This window comes from Hylobates moloch, unplaced genomic scaffold, assembly GCF_009828535.3.
Source record: "Hylobates moloch isolate HMO894 unplaced genomic scaffold, HMol_V3 SCAFFOLD_12, whole genome shotgun sequence".
NCBI lineage: Eukaryota > Metazoa > Chordata > Mammalia > Primates > Hylobatidae > Hylobates > Hylobates moloch.
In genome coordinates this window covers 102724283-102747299 of record NW_026652287.1, presented here as the reverse complement: position 1 = coordinate 102747299, position 23017 = coordinate 102724283, and the positions used below count along the sequence as shown (strand labels likewise).

The 23017-nt window shown below is 58.1% G+C and overlaps 1 protein-coding gene across 9 annotated transcripts; it reads right to left on the bottom strand.

Annotated features, from left to right (window-relative positions):
- Positions 1-1143: 1143 nt before the first annotated feature.
- EPN1 (epsin 1) lies at positions 1144-22679 on the bottom strand. Of its 9 annotated transcripts, XM_058425845.1 has the most exons (12): positions 20687-20806; positions 20326-20357; positions 19048-19377; positions 11187-11436; positions 7835-7959; positions 7479-7553; positions 6899-6982; positions 4839-5142; positions 4099-4209; positions 3859-3945; positions 1918-2175; positions 1144-1755 (listed from the first exon to the last, which is right to left on the bottom strand). In XM_058425845.1, exons 3-12 carry the CDS (start codon positions 19273-19275, stop codon positions 1547-1549), a joined length of 1731 nt encoding a protein of 576 aa, XP_058281828.1. In that variant the 5' UTR covers positions 19276-19377; positions 20326-20357; positions 20687-20806; the 3' UTR covers positions 1144-1546. The 9 variants fall into 9 exon arrangements, with proteins under 9 accessions (XP_058281828.1, XP_058281826.1, XP_032027137.1 ...); XM_058425843.1 differs by lacking the exons at positions 20326-20357; positions 20687-20806 and adding an exon at positions 22458-22679 and having other exon boundaries at positions 19048-19421; XM_032171246.2 differs by lacking the exons at positions 20326-20357; positions 20687-20806 and adding an exon at positions 22458-22679 and having other exon boundaries at positions 19048-19397.
- Positions 22680-23017: the final 338 nt, after the last annotated feature.

Genomic DNA, 23017 nt, shown 5'->3' with positions numbered 1-23017 from the left:
CTGGTCTGCAGGGGCAAGTGGAGGCCAGAGAACACCCCAACACAGGTCATGACCCAATTCACAGCAAGTAACAGAACCCCAGCCTCACATCACCCCAGTGGCACTCCTTTTGCTCTACAATCCCCAGGTGACGTAGGTCTGTCCACCAAGGAGGGGGCACACAGGGTGGCCATCAGGCCGCTCAGACACCACCGTCATGTCCCTCTCAGTGGCCTCCAACACTCCACTGGCTTGGTGCTCCCTGGACCCCGACCCCTAGCGAGTGTCCCTGTGACGCAGCTGTCTGGCCCTACCCTGAGCCCAGAGCATCTCCCGGGCAGAAGGGGCAAGAAGTCTGACCCCAGGGGCCTGGCCCCACACAGCCTTCACCCCAGCACCTCTGAGACAAGACCTGTCAGAGTCACTAAGGGAGCGAACCCAGCCATCAGGACTTGACTCTAGGGGATCACGGAGGGAGACTCCACATGGAAGAACAGCCTGTTCCGCTTAAAACAGACACGGCCAGATCCCTGTCCCTGAGGCCCTGGCTGTGGGGCCTGCAACAAGCTGTCACCTAGCCCTGGAGATGATAGCAACACCCCCCTCACAAGGCAGCCCGAGGATTCTCCCGGATGGTCTCACCAGGTGTGGTCCAGCCCAGGACAAGAGCACACAGAGGACAACCAGGATGCGCCTGGTGGTCCACTCAGCTCAGCCGACAGAGGCTGACCCGGCTTTCCAGGAGTGCAGGGATGGATTAGTGATGCTTGAGGTGGGCCCGGGCGATGGCGACAGTGACCTGTGTTGCACATGTGCCATCTCTCAGGATTCTTCTCCTCCCTGAACCCCAGTGCACTCTCTGACCTCATCCTGGTGTCCCCTCAAGACAAGAGCAAGGCTTCCTGCACCGGAAGCGCCTGGCCATGAGTGGCCTCCCGACCACCTGGACCTGCGTGGGCTACAGCTCCGCCAGGCCTCGCACCGTCCACCCTCAACCCAGCCACCCCTTGACCTGGGAGGGTCAGGGATATCAGGGCTTCCGAGACAGAGGGGCTGGTTCCCAGCCAACCCCGAGACAGAGACAGGACCTGAGCCCTGGGTCCCTGGATGAAGGGGCTCTGGGGGACACACGAAATCACAGATGGGAATCTGGGGGAGCCAAGCCCGTGGGAATTGCCATTTATTCCCAAAGTTGCCAAAATCATCACCAAGGATTCACCGAGGGTGCGTGAGGGGGTGCGTGAGGGGAACGAGGAGGCTCAAACACTGACTGGGGGTTGGGAGTTTGGAGGGAGGGGGAATGAGTGGGGGCCCCAGCCACCCCTCCCCCTTCTAATGCCACGGGAAAGGGGTCCTCCTCTGGCCAGCTCCCCTCCCCAGGCCCCATGTCCAGTTTCTCTCCGGAGAGGTGGGGTGGGAAAGGAAGAGGGTGTAGTGTGAGTGGGCCCCAGGAAGGGGAAGGGCACTGGGGGCGGCGATCCCCCATTTCACATGCACTCACAACACTGATCTCCCAGGGAGCCAGAATGGGGCAGCCGGATGGAGCCAGGCCCCCTTCCGCCCTGGATTATAGGAGGAAGGGGTTAGTGTTGGGGGCCGGGGGGCCCGGGGGCATCATGGGGGGCAGGCCAGGACCCCCGCCAAGGGGAGAGATGTACGTGGGTGGCGCTCCAGGGACGGGAGGCACGGGACTCAGACGGAGCTGGTTCAGGGTGAGTGTCGCGGGGGGCGCGGGCTGGAAAGGGTTGGTGACGGAGGGGCCAGTGGCTGGGCCTCCTGCAGGAAGAGAAAACCAGAGACACGGAGTGGAATCAGTGGCGCAGCCCACCTGTGTCCATCCAGCATGTGCAGGCAAAGGGCAAGGTCCCTGCCCCGTGAGGCACCTGCTCTGGGGGAACCCACAGGGAGGGCTCGGGCAGGTGATGGGCTCACACTCACCGCCTGGCAGGAAGGGGTTGGAGGCCTTGGCTCCAGGCGGCGTGGGGCCCGGCCGGCTCACCAGCGAGTCCAGGTCGACGAGGGCCGCATTGGGCCCCAGGAATGACTCCGGCGTCTTCCGGGTGGGGGGCGTGGGAGTTGGTGTGGCTGCAGGTGGGGGGCTGCCCACAGCCTCAGCCAGAGATCCCCTGACCCCACTCATGTCAAACGCCCCAGGGCTTCGGGCCGGCACCTCTCCTGCCAGCAGCTCCAGCTCCCCTGGAAGGAGCCAGGAGAGGGGCTCAGACAGGGCAGATAGCAGTGAGGCTCCCACCCGGGAGCAGTACAGGCCATGACAGGGGGCGCTTCCAAGAGCCCGGTGCCCAGAGGCCTCGGGAAGGAGGAACTGAGGTGCAGAGTGGGAGCATCACTTGCCCAGGCCAAAACCTCACGTCAGCCCAGATTCCCACAAGGTGGGTCTGATTCCAGTGAGCAAACACAAGAGGGATGACAGAAGCAGGTGTTACCCTCTGACAACCACAGGGCAGCAACTGCTTCAGGGAGGGGCCACCCAGGGTCTCTAGGCCGGTAGGGGAAGGCCGTGGGGGCCTGTTCACAGGTGCCTCCAGGCTCAGAGGAGCCTGCCCTCAGACGCTCCTTGAGTACACAGCCCCGGAGGGAGCTTCCAAGTGGACAGACAGCGCAGACACGTGTTCCAGGCCAGCGTGAAGACGTCTGTTGGCTGGAGGTCTGATTTTTTTTTTTTTTTTTTTTTTTTTTGAGACGGAGTGTCACTCATTTGCCCAGCTGGAGTGCAATGGCGCAACCTCAGCTCACTGCAACATCCACCTCCTGAGTTCAAGCGATTCTCCTGCCTCAGCCTCCCAAGTAGCTGGGATTACAGGCGTGCGCCACCATGCCTGGCTAATTTTGTGTTTTTAGTAGAGACGGGGTTTCGGCCATGTTGATCAGGCTGGTCTTGAACTCCTGACCCCAGGTGATCCGCCCGCCTTGACCTTCCAAAGTGCTGGGATTACAGGCGCGAGCCATTGCGCCTGGCCTGATTTTGTTTTTAAATAGATTTAAGAATTCTATCTAATCTTGAAAAAATGCACACATTTGTATGGGACAAAAAAAGGCCTAAAAGAAGGAAAACTGCATGCTGGAAGGTTGCTCTACGTTAACCTAGATAATGAGAGGAGAGAAGCGTGGGCGCAGCTCACTCCCCACAAGCTGCCAGTCTTTCATCAGTGGAAACAGGTTTCTGTACCACAACCTGCTCTTCAGTAACAGCTCACTTAAAAAAAAAAAAAAATAAGAGATCAAGGCTGACATGACTCATCATGGGACAGACAGGTATCAGCTGAGGGCCACAGCGAAGCACTAGCGGCCCACCATGACCTCGAACACTCCTGACGGAAGAGCCACTCAGGGACTCAGCAGATGGGCCTGTCACCAGCAGTGGGCGCCAGCTTATGCCAGCTGAAAACCCCAGGGAGCCAGGGCAGCTAAAGGCAGCACCCATGAGGACGCACCCTGGCCGGCCCCGGAGCCACCAGCAGGTGAGTGGGGACCCGGAAGGGGAGCCTCGGCTGCCTTCCAAACCCCTGTCCACGCAGCTCACTGCACAGGACAAGACAGTCCGTGTTCTTTGAGACACCTGGAGAGTTTGCAAGGCACTCAAGCGATGTGGAGGCAGAGACGGGTCAGAGGTCAACATTCGGGTGGGAAACCTTGAGAACAATTCTCAGTTTTTCTCTAAGTCTGCAATTTCTCTAAAATAAAGACGCACATTTCTTTTAAAGACAGGTGGACGGTTCTGGCCCACTCTACCCAACTGAACTTTTCATCCCTAAGTCCAGCCAGCCCTGCCTGGAGTGGGACACAGACAGCAGGGGACGGGGCTCCCGAAGAGCTAGGGGAGGCTCCCTCTGGCCGCTGGGAAGGAGGGCAGGGGCTCACCTGCGCTGCTCCCGGAGGTCGGCAGCGCCGTGCGGAGTCGGTCAAAGTCAGAGAACTCGTCAGGCTCCGTGTCGAATCCCCCGGCTGCTGTGGGGTCAGGATGTTCTGCTCAGCCCCTCCCTGGGGCCCCGCCTCACCCCCACCTCCAGTCCAGGCGTCCACCCCTCCCTTAGGACACTCAACACTAACTTCTCCCACTCACTCCCACCCGGGGCTCCAGTCCCACCCCCATTCCAGTACCTGTGGTGCCATTGGTGCTGGGCTTGGCAGGCGACCCTCCCCAGGGATCTGAGAAGGCCGGGGCGGGTGTCCAAGGATCGGAGGCCGAGGGTCCACTGACCGGGACCCCACCTGGGTGAGGACAGAAGAGCATGAGGGGCTGGCAACCTTGACTGCCCAGATGGCTAGGGGAGACCGTTGCCTCTGAATCTGTGGCTGTTCACACAAAAGCCTCCCTGCCCCCCAGAAGCCCACGGCACCCGGCCTCCCGCACACACACTCAAATTCCAACTGGTCATTACTGCCAGGCTCTGCCCCTGGGACCCCAGCTGGGGTGAGGGGCTTCCCCACAGCCTCTGCCAGACCTGCCCAGCCCTCCCTCAGCTCCCACAGCTCCCCCACCCCTCCCCTGTCCAGCTGGGTGTCAGGCCCCTTCTCCACCTGCACCTCCCAACTCCACCCACCGCCCTCCCCAGATGCCTATGTCACACAGGCTCTGCCCTGGCTGCAGCCTCTCTGCCCCTCGGCTGAGCTGCTATCCCTTCCCCACAGCACAGCCCCCATGTCCTCCAAGGCACAATCTCACACGCCCTGTCCTGGGCTCTCATCTGACCCCCTCCCTTGCCCCCTCCCCTGCACCCAGGATGCCCCACCATTGCCCGGCGCCACTTGGCTCGATCTGTCCCTGTCCAAGGGCACAGTCAACCAAGGACAGGTGCACACAGGCGCAGGGACTGCATGCAAGTGGGCCACGCACTCACCATCGGAACTTCCCCATGGATCCGGCGTGGGCCCCTCCCCAGCTGCAGGGGCTGGGGTCCCACCCCAAGGGTCAACTGAGGGTCCTGCAGGGGCAGCAGGCCTCCAGGGGTCCCCAGAGGCCGGCGTGGGGGCTGGACCTCCCCAGGGATCAGCAGCCGGAGGGAGAGGGGGGCCACCCCAGGGGTCCGAGGTGGGGGCAGCCGTGGGGACGGCAGCAGCCATGGGTGCTGGGCCCCCCCAGGGGTCTGTGGTCGGGGGAGGAGCTGGGGCCGTGAAGACGTCAGCAAGGTCCATGAGGGACGACTGTGGGGGAGAGAGAAGAGAAGGAGCATGAAGAAGTGGTGGGAAGCCCGGGACAGGGACCAAGCTGGGGAACGTGGCGGGGGAGGTGGCCAGGCCCTGGGTGTCCAGACAGCAGCCATCCATAAGGGGTGAGACGGAGGCAGGCCCCAAACACACCACCTGCCCTCCCTCCTCATCCATCCTGGGGTCGGCCCACCCCTGTCCACCTACCCCACCCCAGGGCACCACCAGGGAGCCCCAACACAGCCCCACCCCTGCCCCACATCCATTCTCCACACTGCAGCAGGGCAGCCCCTTAACCCCACCTGCTCCCAGGTCCTTGCCCGGTCCTAACTGAGGATGGAGGCCAAGCCCTCCCCTCGCTTGACCCGAAGCAGCTCGATCCTCCCTCTGCCCACTGTGCCTTTTTCAGCCAGCCTGGCCAGCCCCTGCTCCATGCCTTCCCCTGGGAAGCCCCCGATGAACCCACTCAGGTCACCCTGAGCACCCCTCATGATGCCCCCTACGTTGCCCCGCCGTCACCCCGCAGTCATCGCGCTGCAGGCCTTCCCATGCCGCACGCACACGCATGCACGACGGTCCTGTGTTCTGGAGGCAGGCACACGACGGGCCCAGCTACCCAGAGCCCGTCTCAGAACGTGCAGATGCCCCCAACATACTCATGCACACACCTCCAGTCAGCACCCGTGAGGCAAAGGCCCCAGGGGGGATGGGAAGGGGAGAAGAGCTGAGTCCAGGGCAGGGCAGGAGAAGAGATGGATGAGAGCTGGTGCTCCCCCAGCAGGGCAGCCCTTACTTGGGTCACTGAGCTGTGGTGGACACTGATGAGAGACCCCTTGGCCGAGGCCAACCTAAAGAGGCTTTCCGTCTACCAAGAAAGTCCCACTGCGCCTGATCACTTACGGCCACAAGCTGTCTGCCGCCTCCCATGGAGAGGGGGCCTTGTCCCCACCCCTCAAACCTGGGCTGGCCTCAGGACCTGCTGAGACCAATAGCAGTGCACAGGCTGACGAGGCAACTCCAACCCAGCCCAACGAGCTTGTCCTGGGGGGCGGCAGCAGCAGCTACTCTGCTGTGAGGACACTAGGGACAGACTAATAACCAGGGAGAGGCCAGGGGAGGAGGCTGGAGGGCAAGGCCAGTGTGGATGCCCTGTGCCCAGAGGCATGAGTGACCTCAGCCCTGACACGAAACAGAACCAGCCAGCAGGCCCGTCACAGAGAAGTACCGAAGCATGACCTGGAAGTGCAAGGTTGTGGGAGGGTTTGCTACTCAGATGCAGAGCACAGGGACGCCACAGAAACACTGTTCGCGAGGGCGGGACCATGCCTCCTCGCTCACCAACAGGCCCTGGGCGTGCAGCACACGGCCTGGCACCAAGGAGGTGCCCGACAAAGTGTGACAGATGGGTGAGCCCTGCGCCCTCCTCCCTGTGGCCATGTCAGGCTGTTGGCCTATTCTGGGCCTCCCCATTCAGCTGTGGCGGCCGGTGGTGGCCCTCATGGTGCTTAGCCCGAAGGGGGATGGCCAGCGCTGACCACAGGAGGTGGCCGCAGGGCAGCGTGGTCAGTCACTGGCCTCAGCCCAGCGGGGAGGGAGAGGCAGAGAGAGGCCGACCAGGCCTGGAAACCCAGGGCCCAGCTCCAGGACCTTGTGTTTCAGTCTCTGCTCCAGGGACCTGGCCATGCAGTAATGAGCGATGGAATGGACGGACACCTGCGGGTGGGCCAGGGAGGGCAGAGCAAGCCCCGCTCACCTCCTCCTTGCCCCCGGTCTCCCTCTTGCTCTCCTCGATTGCCATCTGCAGCCGCAGGTCATCCCCGCGACGGATCCGCTCCTCCTGTTGGGGCACGGGCAGTGGCCAGGGAGACACGAGAACGTGAGCCACGGGCAGACGCCACCTCAGCCCGGAAGCCCCAGCGACCCCCTCCCACCCCAACGAAGGCGGCTGAAAGATTCGATGGGATGCGGACAATGTATGAAGTGGGGATGGGGCACCTGGGTCAAAGGTCAGGTGGGACGGGATGAGGGGAGTGGGGTGCTGTGCCGGGGCACCCGGGGAGGACGGGCACCCGCCTCGGTGGTATCTCCTGCGTTGGGGGAAGGAACGGATCCTGGTCACCCGAGCAACCTTGGCACGGCTGTGCTGGCCACCACCCAGGCTCTGTCTGACTTGTGTCCTACATCCTACGGCTGAAGGTACTGAGGTTTCAACACGCGTGAGCCTGTGGGCTTCGGGCCCAGCAGAATGGTGGGGGGTGACTTAGGAAGAGGGGCGACGGGGCTGGCCTGAGGGGAGCCCCTGGCAGCGGCAGGGAAAGGGAGGCTGTTCTGACCTTATCATGCTCTTCTCGGCTCAAACTAAGGGCCAGCTGGAGCTGGGCGTCGTCCTCGGGGCCGCAGGACGGGGGCTAGGGGAGAGAGAGCGTGAGGGGCATGGCGGGAGGGGCCAGAGGCAGAGTCAGAGGCAGAGCCAGGGTCAGATAGAGCCGAAGAAAGAGAGGGCTGGGGGTCCCTGAACCAGTGAGGGACAGGCAGAGAGTGACACGCAGAGGGACAGCGGGGTGAGGATGAGGCAGGACTGGGGAGGAGACAAGTGACAGCACGTGGAACAGCGACAGTGAGGGCCAGGCCCACGTCTGAGGCGCGGAGGCGGGTGGCGGACAGACAGCCCCAGCTGCACGCCCAGTACCTGGTCGGCCTCCTCCTTGCTCATGGCCAGGGCCAGCTGGAGCTGCAGCTCCTCCTCCCCGCTGCTCTGCGGCCACGCCTGCTCTGCCTCGGGAGGGGGGCCCGAGCCCACAGCTGCTGATGAGGCTGGAGGGCGGGGGAGAAACGCGTGAGACCCAGACCAGGGAACGAGAGACAGGAAACCCCATAGCCTAGACAGATGGGGGCTTCAGTGTCCAACCCCACCCCCCAAGTCCCCTACCCTTTACAACCTCTGCAGGCCAAGACTAGGACTAAGAGGCGGAGACCAGACGCCGGGTGCTCAGAGGAGGAAGGGTGGGGATGCAGGGTCCCCAGGGGAGGAGCGCAGGCAGCCCCACCCACAGGAGGGGCCAGGCATCAGGGAAGGACCAGAGCAAAAGTCGGTCTGATAATAAGCAGGTGGGGAACCCCAGGAACCTCTGAGCCCTGCCACCACCAGGGCCTGCCTCTCCGCGTGCCTGGGGTCTGTCCCTGGGCCCCTGGGGGACGGGAGGTCCTTCCTCCCGGGTTTCCAGGGCTTGTTGAGAATGGTAGCTCTGGCAGGGAACAACTGGAATTCAGAGGGGAGAACAGGGTCTGTTGAGACAGCGGGATCCAAGGCCTAGTCAGGGTTGGGGAGTGGGCTAGCGAGGAGCCCTTGGTTCCAGGAGCAGGAGGGGAAGGGAGAGAGAGGACACAGGAAGGCAGGGCCAGACCCTCCAGGAGGGTGCTGAGATATCCCCGGCCTCCACTGCAGCATCCTCTCAGCAACCCCGCCTACCCTCAAACTCTGTCCTGACACTGTTCTCTCCACCCCCAAGGCCTGTGGACCCTTGCCCCTCCACAGTGCAGAGGACGGGCTCCAACCAGGCCCTAGGCCCGCCGAGCGCAGGGCCATTGCCCCAGCCTCCAAAGCCCCAGGGCGGACCCTGCCTCTCCTGCCCTGCCCTCCCAACCACTGTGCACTCATCAGCAAGTTCTGTCCGCTCCAGCTCCAAGATGCCTTGCACCTATGTCCTGTACTTCTGTCCCCACCCAACCCACTCCCCAGACCCAGGCCTCTCCCTGATGAGCAGGCCCTGGCTCCCCTCGCCTGGAGCCGCAGCAGGCAGCTGTCTGGCGGCCCCACCTACACTGGGTCCAGGGGCCCCCAGGCTGGCCCCCGTGTGGTGTGCCCAGCAGGGCTGGGTGCATGGGATGCTCCAGGGAGCACGTGGGCAGCAGAGCGGGGCCAAAGGGTGACCATCTGGGGTTATGAGTGAGGAAAGGATGAGAGAACCAGCAGGGGCTGACGGACTTGGGTGGGTAAGCGGCCGTCTGGAGGGATGGGCAGATAGAAGGGCAGCGTGGGGCACAGGTGAGGCCAGTGCACGGGGAGGACCACACCCCCGTGGCCCCTCCTCCTCTTCCCTGCCCCTGCGACTTCCTCCTAAGCTCTGGGGACTCTCAGAGGTAGGTGCTGGGAATCTACACCCCACTGCCCAACCTCTACCTTGCAAATGCCCCTAACCCCCCAGCCTGGTGGTGGCTAAATCCCAGCAGCCCTGAGGGCCCCACCTCCCACATCACAGGTAATACCAGCACCCAGCCAGCAACACCCAGGCCTTCCCATCACCGGAGCACCCCGCCTCAGTGCTGCCCGGGAACCGCAGGCCCTTCCTCGCCCGCTGGGGGTCTCAGGGTGCACTCCCTAGCTGCCCCCATCCTCCTCCCCAGCCACAGCCCTCCACACAACTCACTCCAGGACAGGGGCCAGCACACCACAGTGGCAGCCACAGCTGGCCTGAGAAGGTCTAAGAAAGGCCTTTACATTTTTCAGTGGTTGGAAAAAATGAAAAGAATGCACCAAGATGGGCGAAAATTCAGAGTCCCCTTAAAAAATTAAATAACAACTTAAAAGTCTTAAAAAGACACGTGAAAACTACATAAAATTCAAATTTCGGAGACCTTGGTGAGTGTCAGAGGGGTGCAGCTGCTTCCCAGCAACTGCCAGCGGAGAAGCCAGGCAGCTGGGATGGGAAGGCATGGCCAGCAATGCAGAGGACGTTGGCTCTGGCCCTGCACAGAGTCTGACAACCCCCGAGCCAGGATCTCCCACCCTCAGGCCTCTTACCTGAGGCTCCCACTCTCCTCCGAGCTACTGCCAATGTCCCTCCTCCGTCCACCCCAACCCCACCGCCCACCTGCCTACCTGCCTGCCTTGAGCTGACCAGCTCCGCTCTGCCGCCCACACTCCCTCCTGGTGTCCCTGGCTCTGAGCACTCCCACGCCACACTGGCCTCCTTCCCTCCACTTCACACTCTCTCTGCTTTCACGCCATCTACCGGCTCGTGGGTCCCTACTCTGGAGTACCGGGCAGGGCCGCACACACCCCGTCACACCCATGTCTCCCCGGGGGTGCTGAACGGTGATCCCAAATGCGACCTGTCCAAACAGAAGGCCTAGACTTCCCCAAACAAGTCCAGTCCCTCAAGCCGGACCCCACAGGGGCCACAGGCCCTTCCTGCTGTCTGCACCGGCCTGGCTGACCCACCTCCACCTCCAGGGCAGTGCTCTGGCGGCCCCTCCCCATCCCACGCACCCCCACTAACTGAGGCACCTCCACTCTCCTGGAGAGCAGAAGAGCCTCGCAGACATTCTCCAGCCTCCCTCCGAGTCCTGAGCAGCCGGACTAGTCTCTTCACAGCTGTGAGCCCCCGACCATCATAGACCACACTTCCCGGCACAGTCCGAGACCCATACACCCATCACATAACTGGAAATGTTTCGTGGGACAGATCTTGGCCTGACGATGTGGGATGCACTATTTCAAGTTTTGTTTTCAGTGCTGGTCACCACCCACCAGACTGAGTCCTCCGCCTCCAGAAGGCCCCGTCAAGGCTCGTAACACAGACCCAGATGCCTGGTGCAACCTGCAGGCCCTGGCTCTGGCCTTCCTTCTGTGCCTCTTCCAGGCCCCCCTCTGCCTCTCTGATGTTCCCCTCATCTCAGCGCAGACAGAAGGACAGCACCCTCAGGGGCCACTGTGCGTGTCCCCTCAGAGCCCTGAACCCAGCACTGACCGCCCTCAGGCCCTGAGCCTATGGGGGAGCGGAATAAAAGTTCTCAATTCTAGGCCTGCCCTGGGGCACAAGGCAAGAGGCAGGAAGGGTCCCAGAGCTGCTGCATGGGAGGTGCTAAGGGAAAAAAAGGGCCCAAGTGAGACCAGAGCAAGGGGCCCAGGTGAGGAGAAGAAAAGGGGATGCCTCGGTCCCTCCCGGGTGGGAGAGAAAGCAGCGGGCGGCTGGGTGCCGGGAGCCGCGGCAGGCGAAGGACAGACTCTAGGCCGTCAGGGGCCGCAGGGAGGGACTCACCCGTGGCAGTCTGTGCCAGCTTTTCCTTGGTCTTGAGTGCGTGCGCCCGCTCTTCCCGCAGCCGGTCCTCGTCCCGCAGCAGGGCCACCAGCTGCTTAGCTTTCTCACGCACGTTCACACCCTGGTCCTTGCCGTCGCGGTCCACGTACTGGAAGTCCTTCAGCGTCTGCACGGCGTACATGTTCTCCTTGCACTGCTGCGACACGCGCTCCGAGCCGGTCTTGATGAGGTACTCCATCAGCGTCATGGCCTGCGAGCGGGCACAGGGACGCCCGGTCAGCATGCTGGGCACAAGGAGGGCCCCAGGCCCTGGGGCGGCTGACTGGGTGCAAGGCCCACAACCCACCTGTCGTCAGCGGGTGGACACACATCTGTCCCCACAGAGTACGACACGGCCATGCAAAGGAAGGGACACGGACCCACGCTGTGACGGGGACCAGCCACAGAGGTACTGCGCTCAGCGACAGACGCCAGCACAGCAGGCCACACCGCCTATGATTCCATCGACGTGAATCATCCAGAATGGGCAAATCCAGAGAGACGGAGTGGATTATGGGTTGCCGGGGGTGGAGGGAGGGATGGAGAGAGACCACCTGACGGCTATGGGTTTTCTTTCTGGGGCGATGAAGAAGTTCTGGAGCTGGACAGAGGTGGTTGCACAGCACTGTGAATGGGCTGAATGCCACTGAACTGTGTGATATGAAGGGAACTGCACAGTGTAGGAGGTCCATCTCAATCCAAATAAAAGAGGAAATGGCAGCTACAGGCACCACAGCCACCGTGGGCATCACCTGGCATCCCGGAGCCCTGTCTACTTCTCTACAACTAAAATCTAAAGTAACATGGCCAAGAAAACCACATTAGTTAAATCACAATGAAGGGGGTCTTAGTACTCGTTTGAAATGTGTACTGACTGTAAAACCTCACGCTGGTATTAACAGCCTGGAGCAGTAGCCTATCACCTCTGCAAGAAGGGAAGCGGTCCACACAACGGCCTGCGTAGGCCTGGGCTCTCTTGGGAGGGCACCCAGGTTCCACACCACCAGGAGCAAAAGGACAGGGCGGAGGGAACATTATCCTTCAATCTGCACCCTTTGGTATGTCTGTATTTTACAATATGAAAACAAATTCCCTTTCAACAAGTTGAAATTAATAGTGGGGGCGGGGGGACCAAGGTCTCTGAGGCTCTCCCTAGTGCAGGCTCAAGTCCTGGGCTTGAGGGGTCATGGCCCCATTAAGGCTCTGCAGGGGGTGTCTTGGTGACTGACCTCAGAAAAAGGCACACCTTTGTTTCTGCAGGGGATTCCAGGGCCTTCACAGAGCCACAGAAACCCACCCAGGGCTCCTAGGGGAAGAGTTAGCTATCACAGCTAAGCTCCGTCTGAACCAAGGAGAAATTTGCCAGGAAAGATGCCAGGGCCGCTCATATCTCCTCACCCTCTGAGGCAGCTGGACCTAGCTCTGGCAAGGCCTTTCAAAGGTGTGTTAACAGTATTTACAGTGTAATCAGAGATTAGTCTTTAACCGGCCCTCAAGGTATTTACACGAGAGAAAGGAAAGCAGGTAAGCCATTGCTATGCCTTATCACACCCCAAGCCAAGAGGGAGTCCCAGGTCCAGAACTCCTGGGGCCCTCGTGTTTTGGAATTCAATATTTTCCTGAGTTCAGACCAGGAAAACAAGGCACATACAACACAGAAGAGAACGCGCCAGGCAGAGTCGTGCCAACAGCCACACTACTGTGGGACCAACAGACACCACGTAAACGACCTCACTTCGGTCTGGATCAGACTTTGTGCCGAATGGATCACGAAATACTTTTGTTTCCAGAGCTCTCTGGACTTTGGTATCGCAGCTAAAAAGATTGTGAAGCGGGAAATAGTGCAAATACCCACGCACAGTGAAACGCATACATAAACTATGGTACACTCACACAGTGGGACTACCACTTACACTGAAATAAAAGATAAACGAGGCCAGGTGCGGTGGCTCACGCCTATAATCCCAGCACTATGTGAAGCTGAGGCAGGTGGACCACCCGAGGTCAGGGGTTCCAGACCAGCCTGGCCAACATGATGAAACCCGTTTCCACTAAAAACACAAAACAACTGGCCAGGCGTGGTGGTGCACACCTGTAATCCCAGCTACTCAGGAGGCTGAGGTGGGAGGATCCCTTGGATCAGGGAGGCAGAGGTTATAGTGAACCAACATCACGCCACTGTACTCCAGCCTGGGAGACAGACTGAGACTCCATTTAAAAATAAATAAATAAGGCCGGGCATGGTGGCTCACACCTGTAATCTTGCCATCTTGAGAGGCCGAGGCGGGAGGATCACAAGGTCAGGAGTTTGAGACCAGCCTGGCCAACATGGTGAAACCCCATCTCTACTAAAAATACAAAAAATTAGCTAGGTGTGGTAGCATGTGCCTATAATCCCAGCTACTCAGGAGGCTGGGGCAAGGAGAATCGTTTGAACCCAGGAGGCAGAGGTTCCAAGTGAGTCGAGATCACGCCATTGCACTCCAGCCTGGACGACAGGGCAAGATTCTGTCTCAAAAATAAATAATAAGTAAAATAAATCAATAAATGAAACAAATAAATATCCGGGCACAGTGGCTCATGCCTGTAATCCCAGCACTTTGGGAGGCCGAGGTGGGCAGATCATCTGAGGTCAAGAGTTAGAGACCAGCCTGGCCAACACGGTGAAACACCATCTCTACTAAAAATACAAAAAATTAGCTGGGCAGTGTGGCATGCGCCTGTAATCCCAGCTACTCGGGAGGCTGAGGCAAGAGAATCGCTTGATCTTGGGAGACAGAGGTTGCAGTGAGCCAAAATAGCGCCACTGCACTCCAGCTTGGGCAACAAGAGCGAAACTCCGTCTCAAGAAAAAACAAAAAGTAGGCTGGGCGTGGTGGCTCACACCTGTAATCCCAGCACTTTGGGAGGCCAAGGTGGGCAGATCACGAGGTCAGAAGTTCGAGACCAGCCTGGCCAATATGGTGAAACCCCATCTCTACTAAACATACAAAAATTAGCCAGGCCTGGTGGCAGGTACCTGTAATCCCAGCTACTCAGAAGGCTAAGGCAGGAGAATTGCTTGAACCTGGGTGGCAGAAGTTGCAGTGAGCCGAGGTGGCGCCACTGCACTCCAGCCTGGGCAACATAGTGAGACTCTTGTCTCATAAATAAATAAATAAGAAACAATAATTAAATAAATAAAATTGGGTGCAGTGGCAAAATCCTGTAACCCCAGCGCTTTGAGAGGCTAAAGTGAGTGGATCGCTTGAGTCCAGGAGTTCAAGACCATCCTGGGTGACATGGCAAAACCCCAGCTCTAAAAAAATAAATAAATAAATAAAATAACAAAAAATTAGCCAGGCATGGTGGCACATGCCTGTCATCCCTGCTACTTGGGAGGCTGTGGCAGGAGGATTGCTTAAGCCTGGGAGGTGGAGGCTACAGTGAGCCGAGAACACGCCAATGCATTCCAGCCTGGGCAACAGTGAGACTCTTTCTCAAAGTAAATGAACAACTGCTTCATGCAACAGCACGGCCAACCTTGCTGACCTGATGGTGATGGTGAGCAAAAGACCACACGTGCGACTCCACATATGTAAAGCTCAAGAACAGTCTTGGCGGACAGAAGTCAGACACGGTGCTGTGGGAGACGGGTCTCCTGAGGGAACCTGGAAGGCTGGACGTATCCTCTACCTCCCTCTAGGTGAAGGCTACACAGGTGTCCACACGCGTAACCGCTGTGTTATACATTCATGATGTGCTTAGTATGCAACTCCTTAATGAAAAATTTAAAACCCTATTTTAGAAGTGAGCAAGTGGGGAAGGCGTAGTGGCTCATGTCTATAATCCCAGCCCTTTGGGAAGCCAAGGCAAGAGGATCGCTTGAGCCCAGGAGTTCAAGACCAGCCTAGACAACACAGTGAGACCCCTATCTCCACAAAAAAATTTGAACTATTTTAAAATCAGCCAGGCATGGTGGTGTGTGCCTGTGGTCCCAGCTATTCCTCAACCATGCTTGGAGTCCAGGTGGTCAAGCTCAGTGAGCTATGATTGTACTGCTGGATTCCGGTCTGGGCTACAGAGCAACACTTTGTCTCTAAAAAAGTTAAAAAAAAAAAAAAAAAAAAAGTTTGCAAAATAAATCATTATTCCTCCTTTGCTTTTCTGAAAACCACCAAAAAGCAGCGGGCAACTGCATAAAGTGATAGTCCTCTTTAATGTTAAAGGCAGCTTTATCAAGGACATCCTGCAATGCAGAAATACAGTTTAAAACAGGGATCAGCAAACATTTCTGTAAGGAGCCAGATGAAAAACATTTCAGTTTTTCAGGCCATATACTCTCTGTCTCAACTACTCCACAGCCACAGATGAATGGGCCTGGCTGTGTTCCAATAAAACTTTATTTACAAAAATGGGCTGTGAGTGGGATTTCAACCGGTGGGCTGTACTCTGCTGACCCCTGGTTTAAAGTCAAGACTGAGACCCTGCATTCTTCAGAAGTGAGGTGGCAGTGCAGGGCCCAGAGGCTGCGCTCGGGGCTTCTCTTGGCTCTACCGCACCCTGCGTGGTAGAGCTGAGCTCCTTTATCTCAGTTTCCTCATCTGGAAAACAGAGAAAAAGGAGAAAAAGAACTTCCTTTACAGGGTAACCGTGGATTTCATGAGAACCTGTGTGTGTTACACATACAAGGTACCAAATAAACGCCGGCCCTTACTCACCAAGACTCACCCCCAAGGCCATGCAGGGAGGCCATGCAGAGCCAGGCCTGCAAGGCCCCCACAGCTCACCCTCCTTCTCCACAGGGACAATAAGACCCACAAAGTGCCAGCCAGCAGGGCCACAGGGTGGGACAGCCTGGGCTCGGAACAGATGGGCTCAAGCCCCAGCTCCCCCATAAGCCTGGGCAGGCCACCTCCTCCGTCTCTGGGCCTCAGTTTCCCCATCCATCAAAGTGGAAAGACTGCTCCTGCACAACCCACCACCTGGGGCTGAAGTGACAAGATGAGATCATGTGGCGAAGGGACGGTGGGAAGCAAGAGGACTCGCCCTCATGCCAGAACAGGTCAGCACAGAGGGCTCTGGAGAGGGCCAAAGGGGGTGAAGCAGCTGCACAGTGGCTCAGGGCCTCTGGGCCTGTGGGGTTGTCCTCATCACCCGTACTTCCAGAAGGGGACTGCGGGATAGAAGTGGTCAGCCAGGAAGGGAGGCGCTGGCTAGACGTGGACCCAGGGAGCCCCTCCTGGACCCTGACTGCCTGAGCCCTGCAGGGCCTTGTGCTGTGTTCCCCCCTTCATGGCACCCATCAGCCTATCAGCTCAACTCCCACCTACCCGGGAGCTGCTTGAGGGCCGGGGTCGGGTCTGATCAGGGCTGGATCCCCAGCACCGTCCAGCAAGAGGCTGCCCACAGGAAGCCTCAGGACAAAAATGCGGCATGAACACAAAAATCCAGTTGCTTCGCCATGGAGACTCTCCCACCTCCTTCAGGAAGCAGGCCAAGCCCCGCCTGGCACTGGAGGCCACGTCCCCTCTCCTGCCCTGCCGTCCACCCCGGCCGCCAGCACAGCATGCTCCCTAGCAGACTCTCAGGCCTTGGCACCTGCCAGCCCTGCCCACAGGCCACTCTGTCTCTGCCCCCAGCAGCATCATCCCAGCCACTGGCCAGGAAGGATCTGCGTCTGGGGCCCCTCTGGATTCACCGCCTCTGCACACCCACCCCTCCAGCCCCACCTGCCCCTCTAGCCCCGTCCCTCCTCCTTGCCTCCACAGAGGCTCACCTGCACCTCCAGGCTTTTCCAAGATTCTCAACTAAACAAACGCCACCCAGCCCTTCACAATAAATGACCAATAACTGATTCAATCTATGACTCAACCCAGTCCTGGTGTGTCGGGATGGGTATGAAAACGAATCACGGGAAACGAGCCTCAACCCCTGCTCCCATGTGTAAGTGCTGCAACACTCCCGGCCTCAGCTGCCTCATCTGTGAGTGGAGGGAACCACCTCGCCTCAGCAGAAGTCTCAAAGATCAGCAACGACAGGGACCTCGGCCAGAGCAGGCCCAGGTCTAAGCGCATGAGGGTGGGGCCTTGTTGGTCTTGTGCACCAAGACACCCAGAGCAGGCCCTCTGCAGATGCTTGCCAATGGAACCGCAATAGCAGGAGTCTAACACTCACCAGCCCTTGCCCCAAGTCAGACATGAATCGACTCCATGGGCCCTCACAGAGGGAGATTCAGGGACGAGCCTGAGATCCCACCACTGGGAGTATAACCCGGCCCCAGCCCATGTCCTTGGCCACTTTGCCGTAACACGAGGAAGACAGTAACCAGAGACCAAACGTGGGGATGCTAAGGCCCCTGGACCCCAAGAGCAGCAAACTGAAAACCCACTCGCTGAGTCCTGCTCACACGCACGACCCCTTCTGAAAACCCACTCGCTGAGTCCTGCTCACACGCACGACCCCTTTGGCCCAAAACCTGCCATCTGCATGTGTGGGCAGTGGATCAGAGCCAGCAACTAGGCCACATCCATGGAGGGCGCTCTGGCCACATTTGCCGAAATTACACATGCACGAGCCTCTTGACTCGGCAACTCCAGTTCTAGAAAACAGCAAAGATACAAGGATATTCATGGCAATCTCATTCTTAAAAGCAAAACACTGCAAAATCCTTTTTAAAAGAATCCATCAACAAGGCACTAGTTAAATAAATTATGACCGATGCATAGAGTTGAAAGTTCTGCAGTCGTAAGAGAAAAAAAAAAGTGGCAAATCTTTTACATCCTGATAGGGAATGTTTAAGATAAAGTCTCATTTTCTTTTTTATTTTATTTTTTTTTTTTTTGAGACGGAGTCTTGCTCTGTCCCCCAGGCTGGAGTGCAGTGGCATGATCTCGGCTCACTGCAAGCTCCGCCTCCCAGGTTCACGCCATTCTCCTGCTTCAGCCTCCCGAGTAGCTGGGACTACAGGCGCCCGCCACCACGCCCGGCTAATTTTTTTTTTGTATTTTTAGTAGAGACGGGGTTTCACCGCGTTAGCCAGGATGGTCTTGATCTCCTGACCTCGTGATCCACCCACCTCGGCCTCCCAAAGTGCTGGGATTACAGGCTTGAGCCACCGCGCCCGGCCTTCATTTTCCTTTTTTAAATTGGGGTCTAACTTACATATGGTAACACTCACTCATTTTAACATCAGTCTGAGTTCTGACAAATGCAGAGGCCATGAAGCCACCACGGCACTCAAGGCACAGAACAGTCCCACTGCCCCCAAAATGTCCTTGTGCTGCCCTTTGTAGGTGACCCTCCCCTCCAACTCCTGGCCAGCACCAACCTGCCATCTGCATTCCATCCCTACGGTCCTGTCTCTCCCACTGTCAGATCGATGCCAGCAAACAGCATGCAGGCTTTTGAGTCTGACAAGGAGTGTGGGAACACTGTGCCGTTCCAGCGTCCATCCCCAGCGTGGCATCACCTGTGCCACGGGGAGCACACACCTGCCTGAGAGGCATTCACAGATGGGGCCCAGAGCGGAAACCTGGCTGCTGTGAGGAAAGGAACTGGGTGTCTGGGCACACAGAAGAGATGGGCACTGTGGGCCCTCTCAGGCCTCCTGAGCACATGAATCTTACGAACGCACCACTCACTCAAAAACAGATTTTAATCACAAGGCTCCAAACTTCTTAGCCTTATATTCGTTGCCTTCATTAAACAAAAAGAGAGATTTTACTCTTCTCCAGTTCCTCTTGAGAACCGGGATACCGTCCCAGGCAGGGTGCACGACACGGGCTCCCGTCCTCCCGCCTGAGCCCCTGCACCTGCCCGGGGAGGAGAGCAGGATGCTGACCTTGTAGACGTGCCGCCAGTTCTTGCCATGGTCGTTGAGCCGCTTCCAGATCATGCTCATGATCTCCGAGAAGGCAACAACGTTGTAGGTGAGGTCGGCAATCTCTGACATGAGGGAGCTGGATGGGCCCCAGGGGTCATTGCTCGTGGCCTCTCGAACCTTGATCTCTGCCTCTGAGTAGTTGTGGACGATGTTCTTCATCTGGCGCCTCAAGGACGAGGTCGACATGGTGCCCGGCTGCAGCAGCAAGGGGCACAGGGCCCCTGATGCGTGGAGAGATGGGGCGACTCCTGGACGAAGGCTGCGGCAGGTGCTGGCAGGTCACCGCATCTGAGAGGGGAACAGGACCTCTGGAAACATAAATGGGACATGGGCTGCCCAGAGCCCTCAGGGTCAAAGATGAGCTCCTAACTGCGGCCCAGAAGGCTCTGTCCCTTGTTAACCTCTAGGTCTCAAAGTAACCCCATCCATGTTTCGGTTCCTCAAACAGGCTGCCCCCTTCCTGCTGGGGCCCCTGCTCAGTGAGGCAGAGTATATGCAGTGGCAGATCGCAGCCCCACACCCTGGCTCAGCACTTCCTGGCCAGGCCACCCTGGGCGGGCTGCGATCTTTTGCACCTCAGCTTTCTCTTCTGTCAAATGGGGCTCCATGCGGTCATCCAGGGAACTGATGCCCTGTAAACACAGGCGGCGCATCAGGAGGCCCTCCGTCCTGCCCAGGAGCTCTTCCTTCTTCCTCACCCAGGGATATCCACTCACCCCAAGGGCTCTGCTTACACTTCCCAGGTGCACACCCAAACATCACAGTCACCTATCCCTGGAGCCTCATCAGTAAACTCAGTCTCCTTCATGATTTTATATTCTTTTGTCTGATTCTGTAGCTAAGGTCAACCCACATGCCCCATGGGGGCAGAGAACATGTCTGTCTGGACGTGTCTTTTCCCAGCAAAGAAGCTGGCCCAGAAAAACCATTCAGTAAACCACACAAGGAGGAAGTGGAGAGGGAGGGCAGGAGAGACCTCTGGAACAAGGGCAGAGGGGGCAGGAATCCACAGCAGAAACAAGGGCACGTGGGAAAGAAGGCTGAAGAAGGGATTAAAGACAGGGGCAGGAGCAGGGAGCCAACCCAGGGCGGCAGGAAGAACTGGGGAAGCCAGAAGACCAGACGTCCCAAGGACAGGGGAAGCCCAAGGCTCAGGAGAGACAAGGGACCTAACAGCCCCACTGCCTGGGTCCCAGCTGAGTGCCAGGTGCTGGCTCAGCACAAGAGGGACGCTACCTTTTTCAACACTGCATGCAGAGCCTGGGGTCCTGGAAGTTAAATAATTCAACCAAAGTCACACACCAGGAATGGCAGGGCAGACTCAACCCAAGGCCCACCTGAACTCCAAAACTCATACTTTTAAATTAACCTAAATTAACCCATCCCAAGACTGGTGATGAGAAACAGGAGAGTCAAGTAAATGATGATGACACCAGCAGACACTCGCACTGCTCTTATCCCATGCCAGGCACTGTGTTAAGCACTTTACATGTATTAACTGTTAATCCTTAAAACAACCCCATGATTCACAGCCACCTCACAGGGTGGAAACTGAGACACAGAGGTTCAGCCCCTTGTCCAGGGACACACAACTCACTCCTGCAGTAGCCTGGTTCCAGAGCCAGCTCTGATCACCGATCTATGCGGCTCCAACAAGCCACAGAGGGAGATTTTCAAAGCCCTACCACAACGTAAGCGCAGGAGAGATAGGGATGACTGAGAGAGGCTGGACTGAGAACTCAGGCCAGAGAGCCAGGCACCTGAAGACAGATGTAGCTAGTGAAAAAGTAACTCTCCAGAGTCCCAAAACAGCCCCGGCCTGACACATTAAGATGAAGAGATGATATAACAAATACAGAGAAGGGGACTGACAAGAAATAGAGACAGAAAGAGACACATAAAAACCCGGGCAGAGGGAGCTAGGCAGAGACACAGTAAGAAAGATACAAGCAGCAGCAGATACAAGAACATGGGAAGACAGGGAGGCAGGAGGCCAAGGAGGAAAGACAGAGGCCCAGAAACAAAAAGAGACCTGGCGCTGAGAAATAAGAGACAAGAAAAATGGAATCTAATGGCAAAGAATATAAAATGTGGGTTCAAATCCTGGCCACATCAGCTACCTGCAGCGCACACCTCCTTGAGACACAGTTTGCTCAACTCTGAAAGAATTCCTACCTGGCAGGCCTGTTGATTAAATAAGATGGGTACACACAGTGCTTGGCTCTGTGCCCCACAGATAGCAGGCGCTCAATAACACTGGCTGCTATTATTATCAGAGAAAAAACAGAGAACAGTTCCAAAAGGGTGACGGCAGAAAATGCACTATCTTAATACTCTGTACTTATTTGGCGTGCATTAGAAAAAAATACCCAACTAGCACATCAAAGCTAAGATTTCTCAGATACTGCTTAGAATGAGAATGTATTTCAAATTAAATTGGTTCAAAGAGAATTCTTAGACTAAAAGGAATACAAAGGATATGGCAAAGTTCTCCAAGGAGTACTCCAATAACCGACCGATATCTACCACTTACTGTGTAAAAATTTCTAAGCATTTTAACAATAAAAACCAGAGCTGCCAGTAATTACACACTTGCTATGTGTCAGATACCTTCAGGCGCTTTACAAGCATCACCTCAACTTACATGCACAAGGACCCTATGATGTAGGAACTACGAATGCCTATGAACTACGGATTTCCTACGACTAGGAAGCTGAGGTTTTGAGATAGAGAATATCACCTGGCAAATATTACACAGCTTAGCAGGCAGCCGGGCCTCTGAATCCAAGGCTGGGGCTCTTCACCACCACACCAGAGACTCAGAAAACTGGGGAAAAGGGGCAGATTCTAGACCAAGTAACAGACTCCTGGAAAGAAACTTCAGGATTGGAGGTGATAGGTATGGGGGCAAAACTCGGATGCGAAGACGGGGCGGGGGTAAGATTTGCACCATCGGCAGAAAAGCCCACAGGGAAGGGCTAGAGACACCTAGGGAAAAGAAGACTCGGAAACTCAGCGAGACACGAACAAAATCCTGACAGACACAGACATGACAGACAGAGGAGAAAGAGACCCGGGACAGACACACAAACACACTCCTATCTCCAAACCCGTTTCTAAGCTCACTGAAACAGGCACAGGCAGAGGCCCACAGGAAACAGACGCTGACAGACACACAGACACGAGAGAGAGACAGACAGGCACAGACAACCGACACGGGGATAGTCAAGGCCGACACAGGAGCAGAGACACAAAGGCCGCCAGAGACACCCACAACTGGCCAGGCGCGAGCCCGCGCGCGCCGCGGCCCAGGCCCGAACGCCCGGAGCAGGCGGGCCAGCGTCCCCCGCGCTCCGCCCCGCGCTCACCTCGGCCCCCTCACGCCGGGCTCTGGGGGGTCATGGCGGTCAGCCCCCTGCCCCGCTCGGCCTCGGTGTCGCGGGGCGTGCGCCTGACCACGGGCGCACGCACGAACGCAAGGAGGACCGCACGCCGACGGCTCCGCCGCCCCGCCGCCCAGAAGGGGCGCGGAGAGCCGGGCGGGGGAGGGGAGCCGCCGAGGAGACGGGAAGCAACCGAAGAAGGCGACGGACCGGAAGCGGAAATTGCCGCGCTCCCCGCCCTCCCATGCCGCACCCCGCCCTGGCGGGAGTCGCTTCCGCAGCTAAGCCAACCTAGAAGGCATCACTTCCGGCGCGCTGGCCCCCGTTGCTAGGCGCCTCTACGTCACTTCCGCCCGCTGTAGTGGGGGGATCCGCGGGGTACTCACGGGACGCCGAGGGTCAGCTCCAGCTCGCTTGGCGGCAACCGCGGAGCTCCTGGCGCACCCACGCCGCGCCCGCCCCGGCCCGCTCGGCCACCCTCCCTCCTGTCGGCGGGGTGGGAGAGTACTCGGGAACCTCACGTCCCCCGGGGCCATGCCTGTGCC

Bases quoted from the DNA above. Each gene is read 5' to 3' on its own strand.
- EPN1 (XM_058425843.1), bottom strand. From the start codon at position 19,275: ATGTCGACCTCGTCCTTGAGGCGCCAGATGAAGAACATCGTCCACAAC. The intron at 3,946-4,098 runs GTACTGGAATGG...CTGACCCCACAG, and splicing joins CAGCACCAATGGCACCACAG to CAGCCGGGGGATTCGACACG. The intron at 2,176-3,858 runs GTGAGCCCCTGC...GGCTCCTTCCAG, and splicing joins GACCTCCGGGAGCAGCGCAG to GGGAGCTGGAGCTGCTGGCA.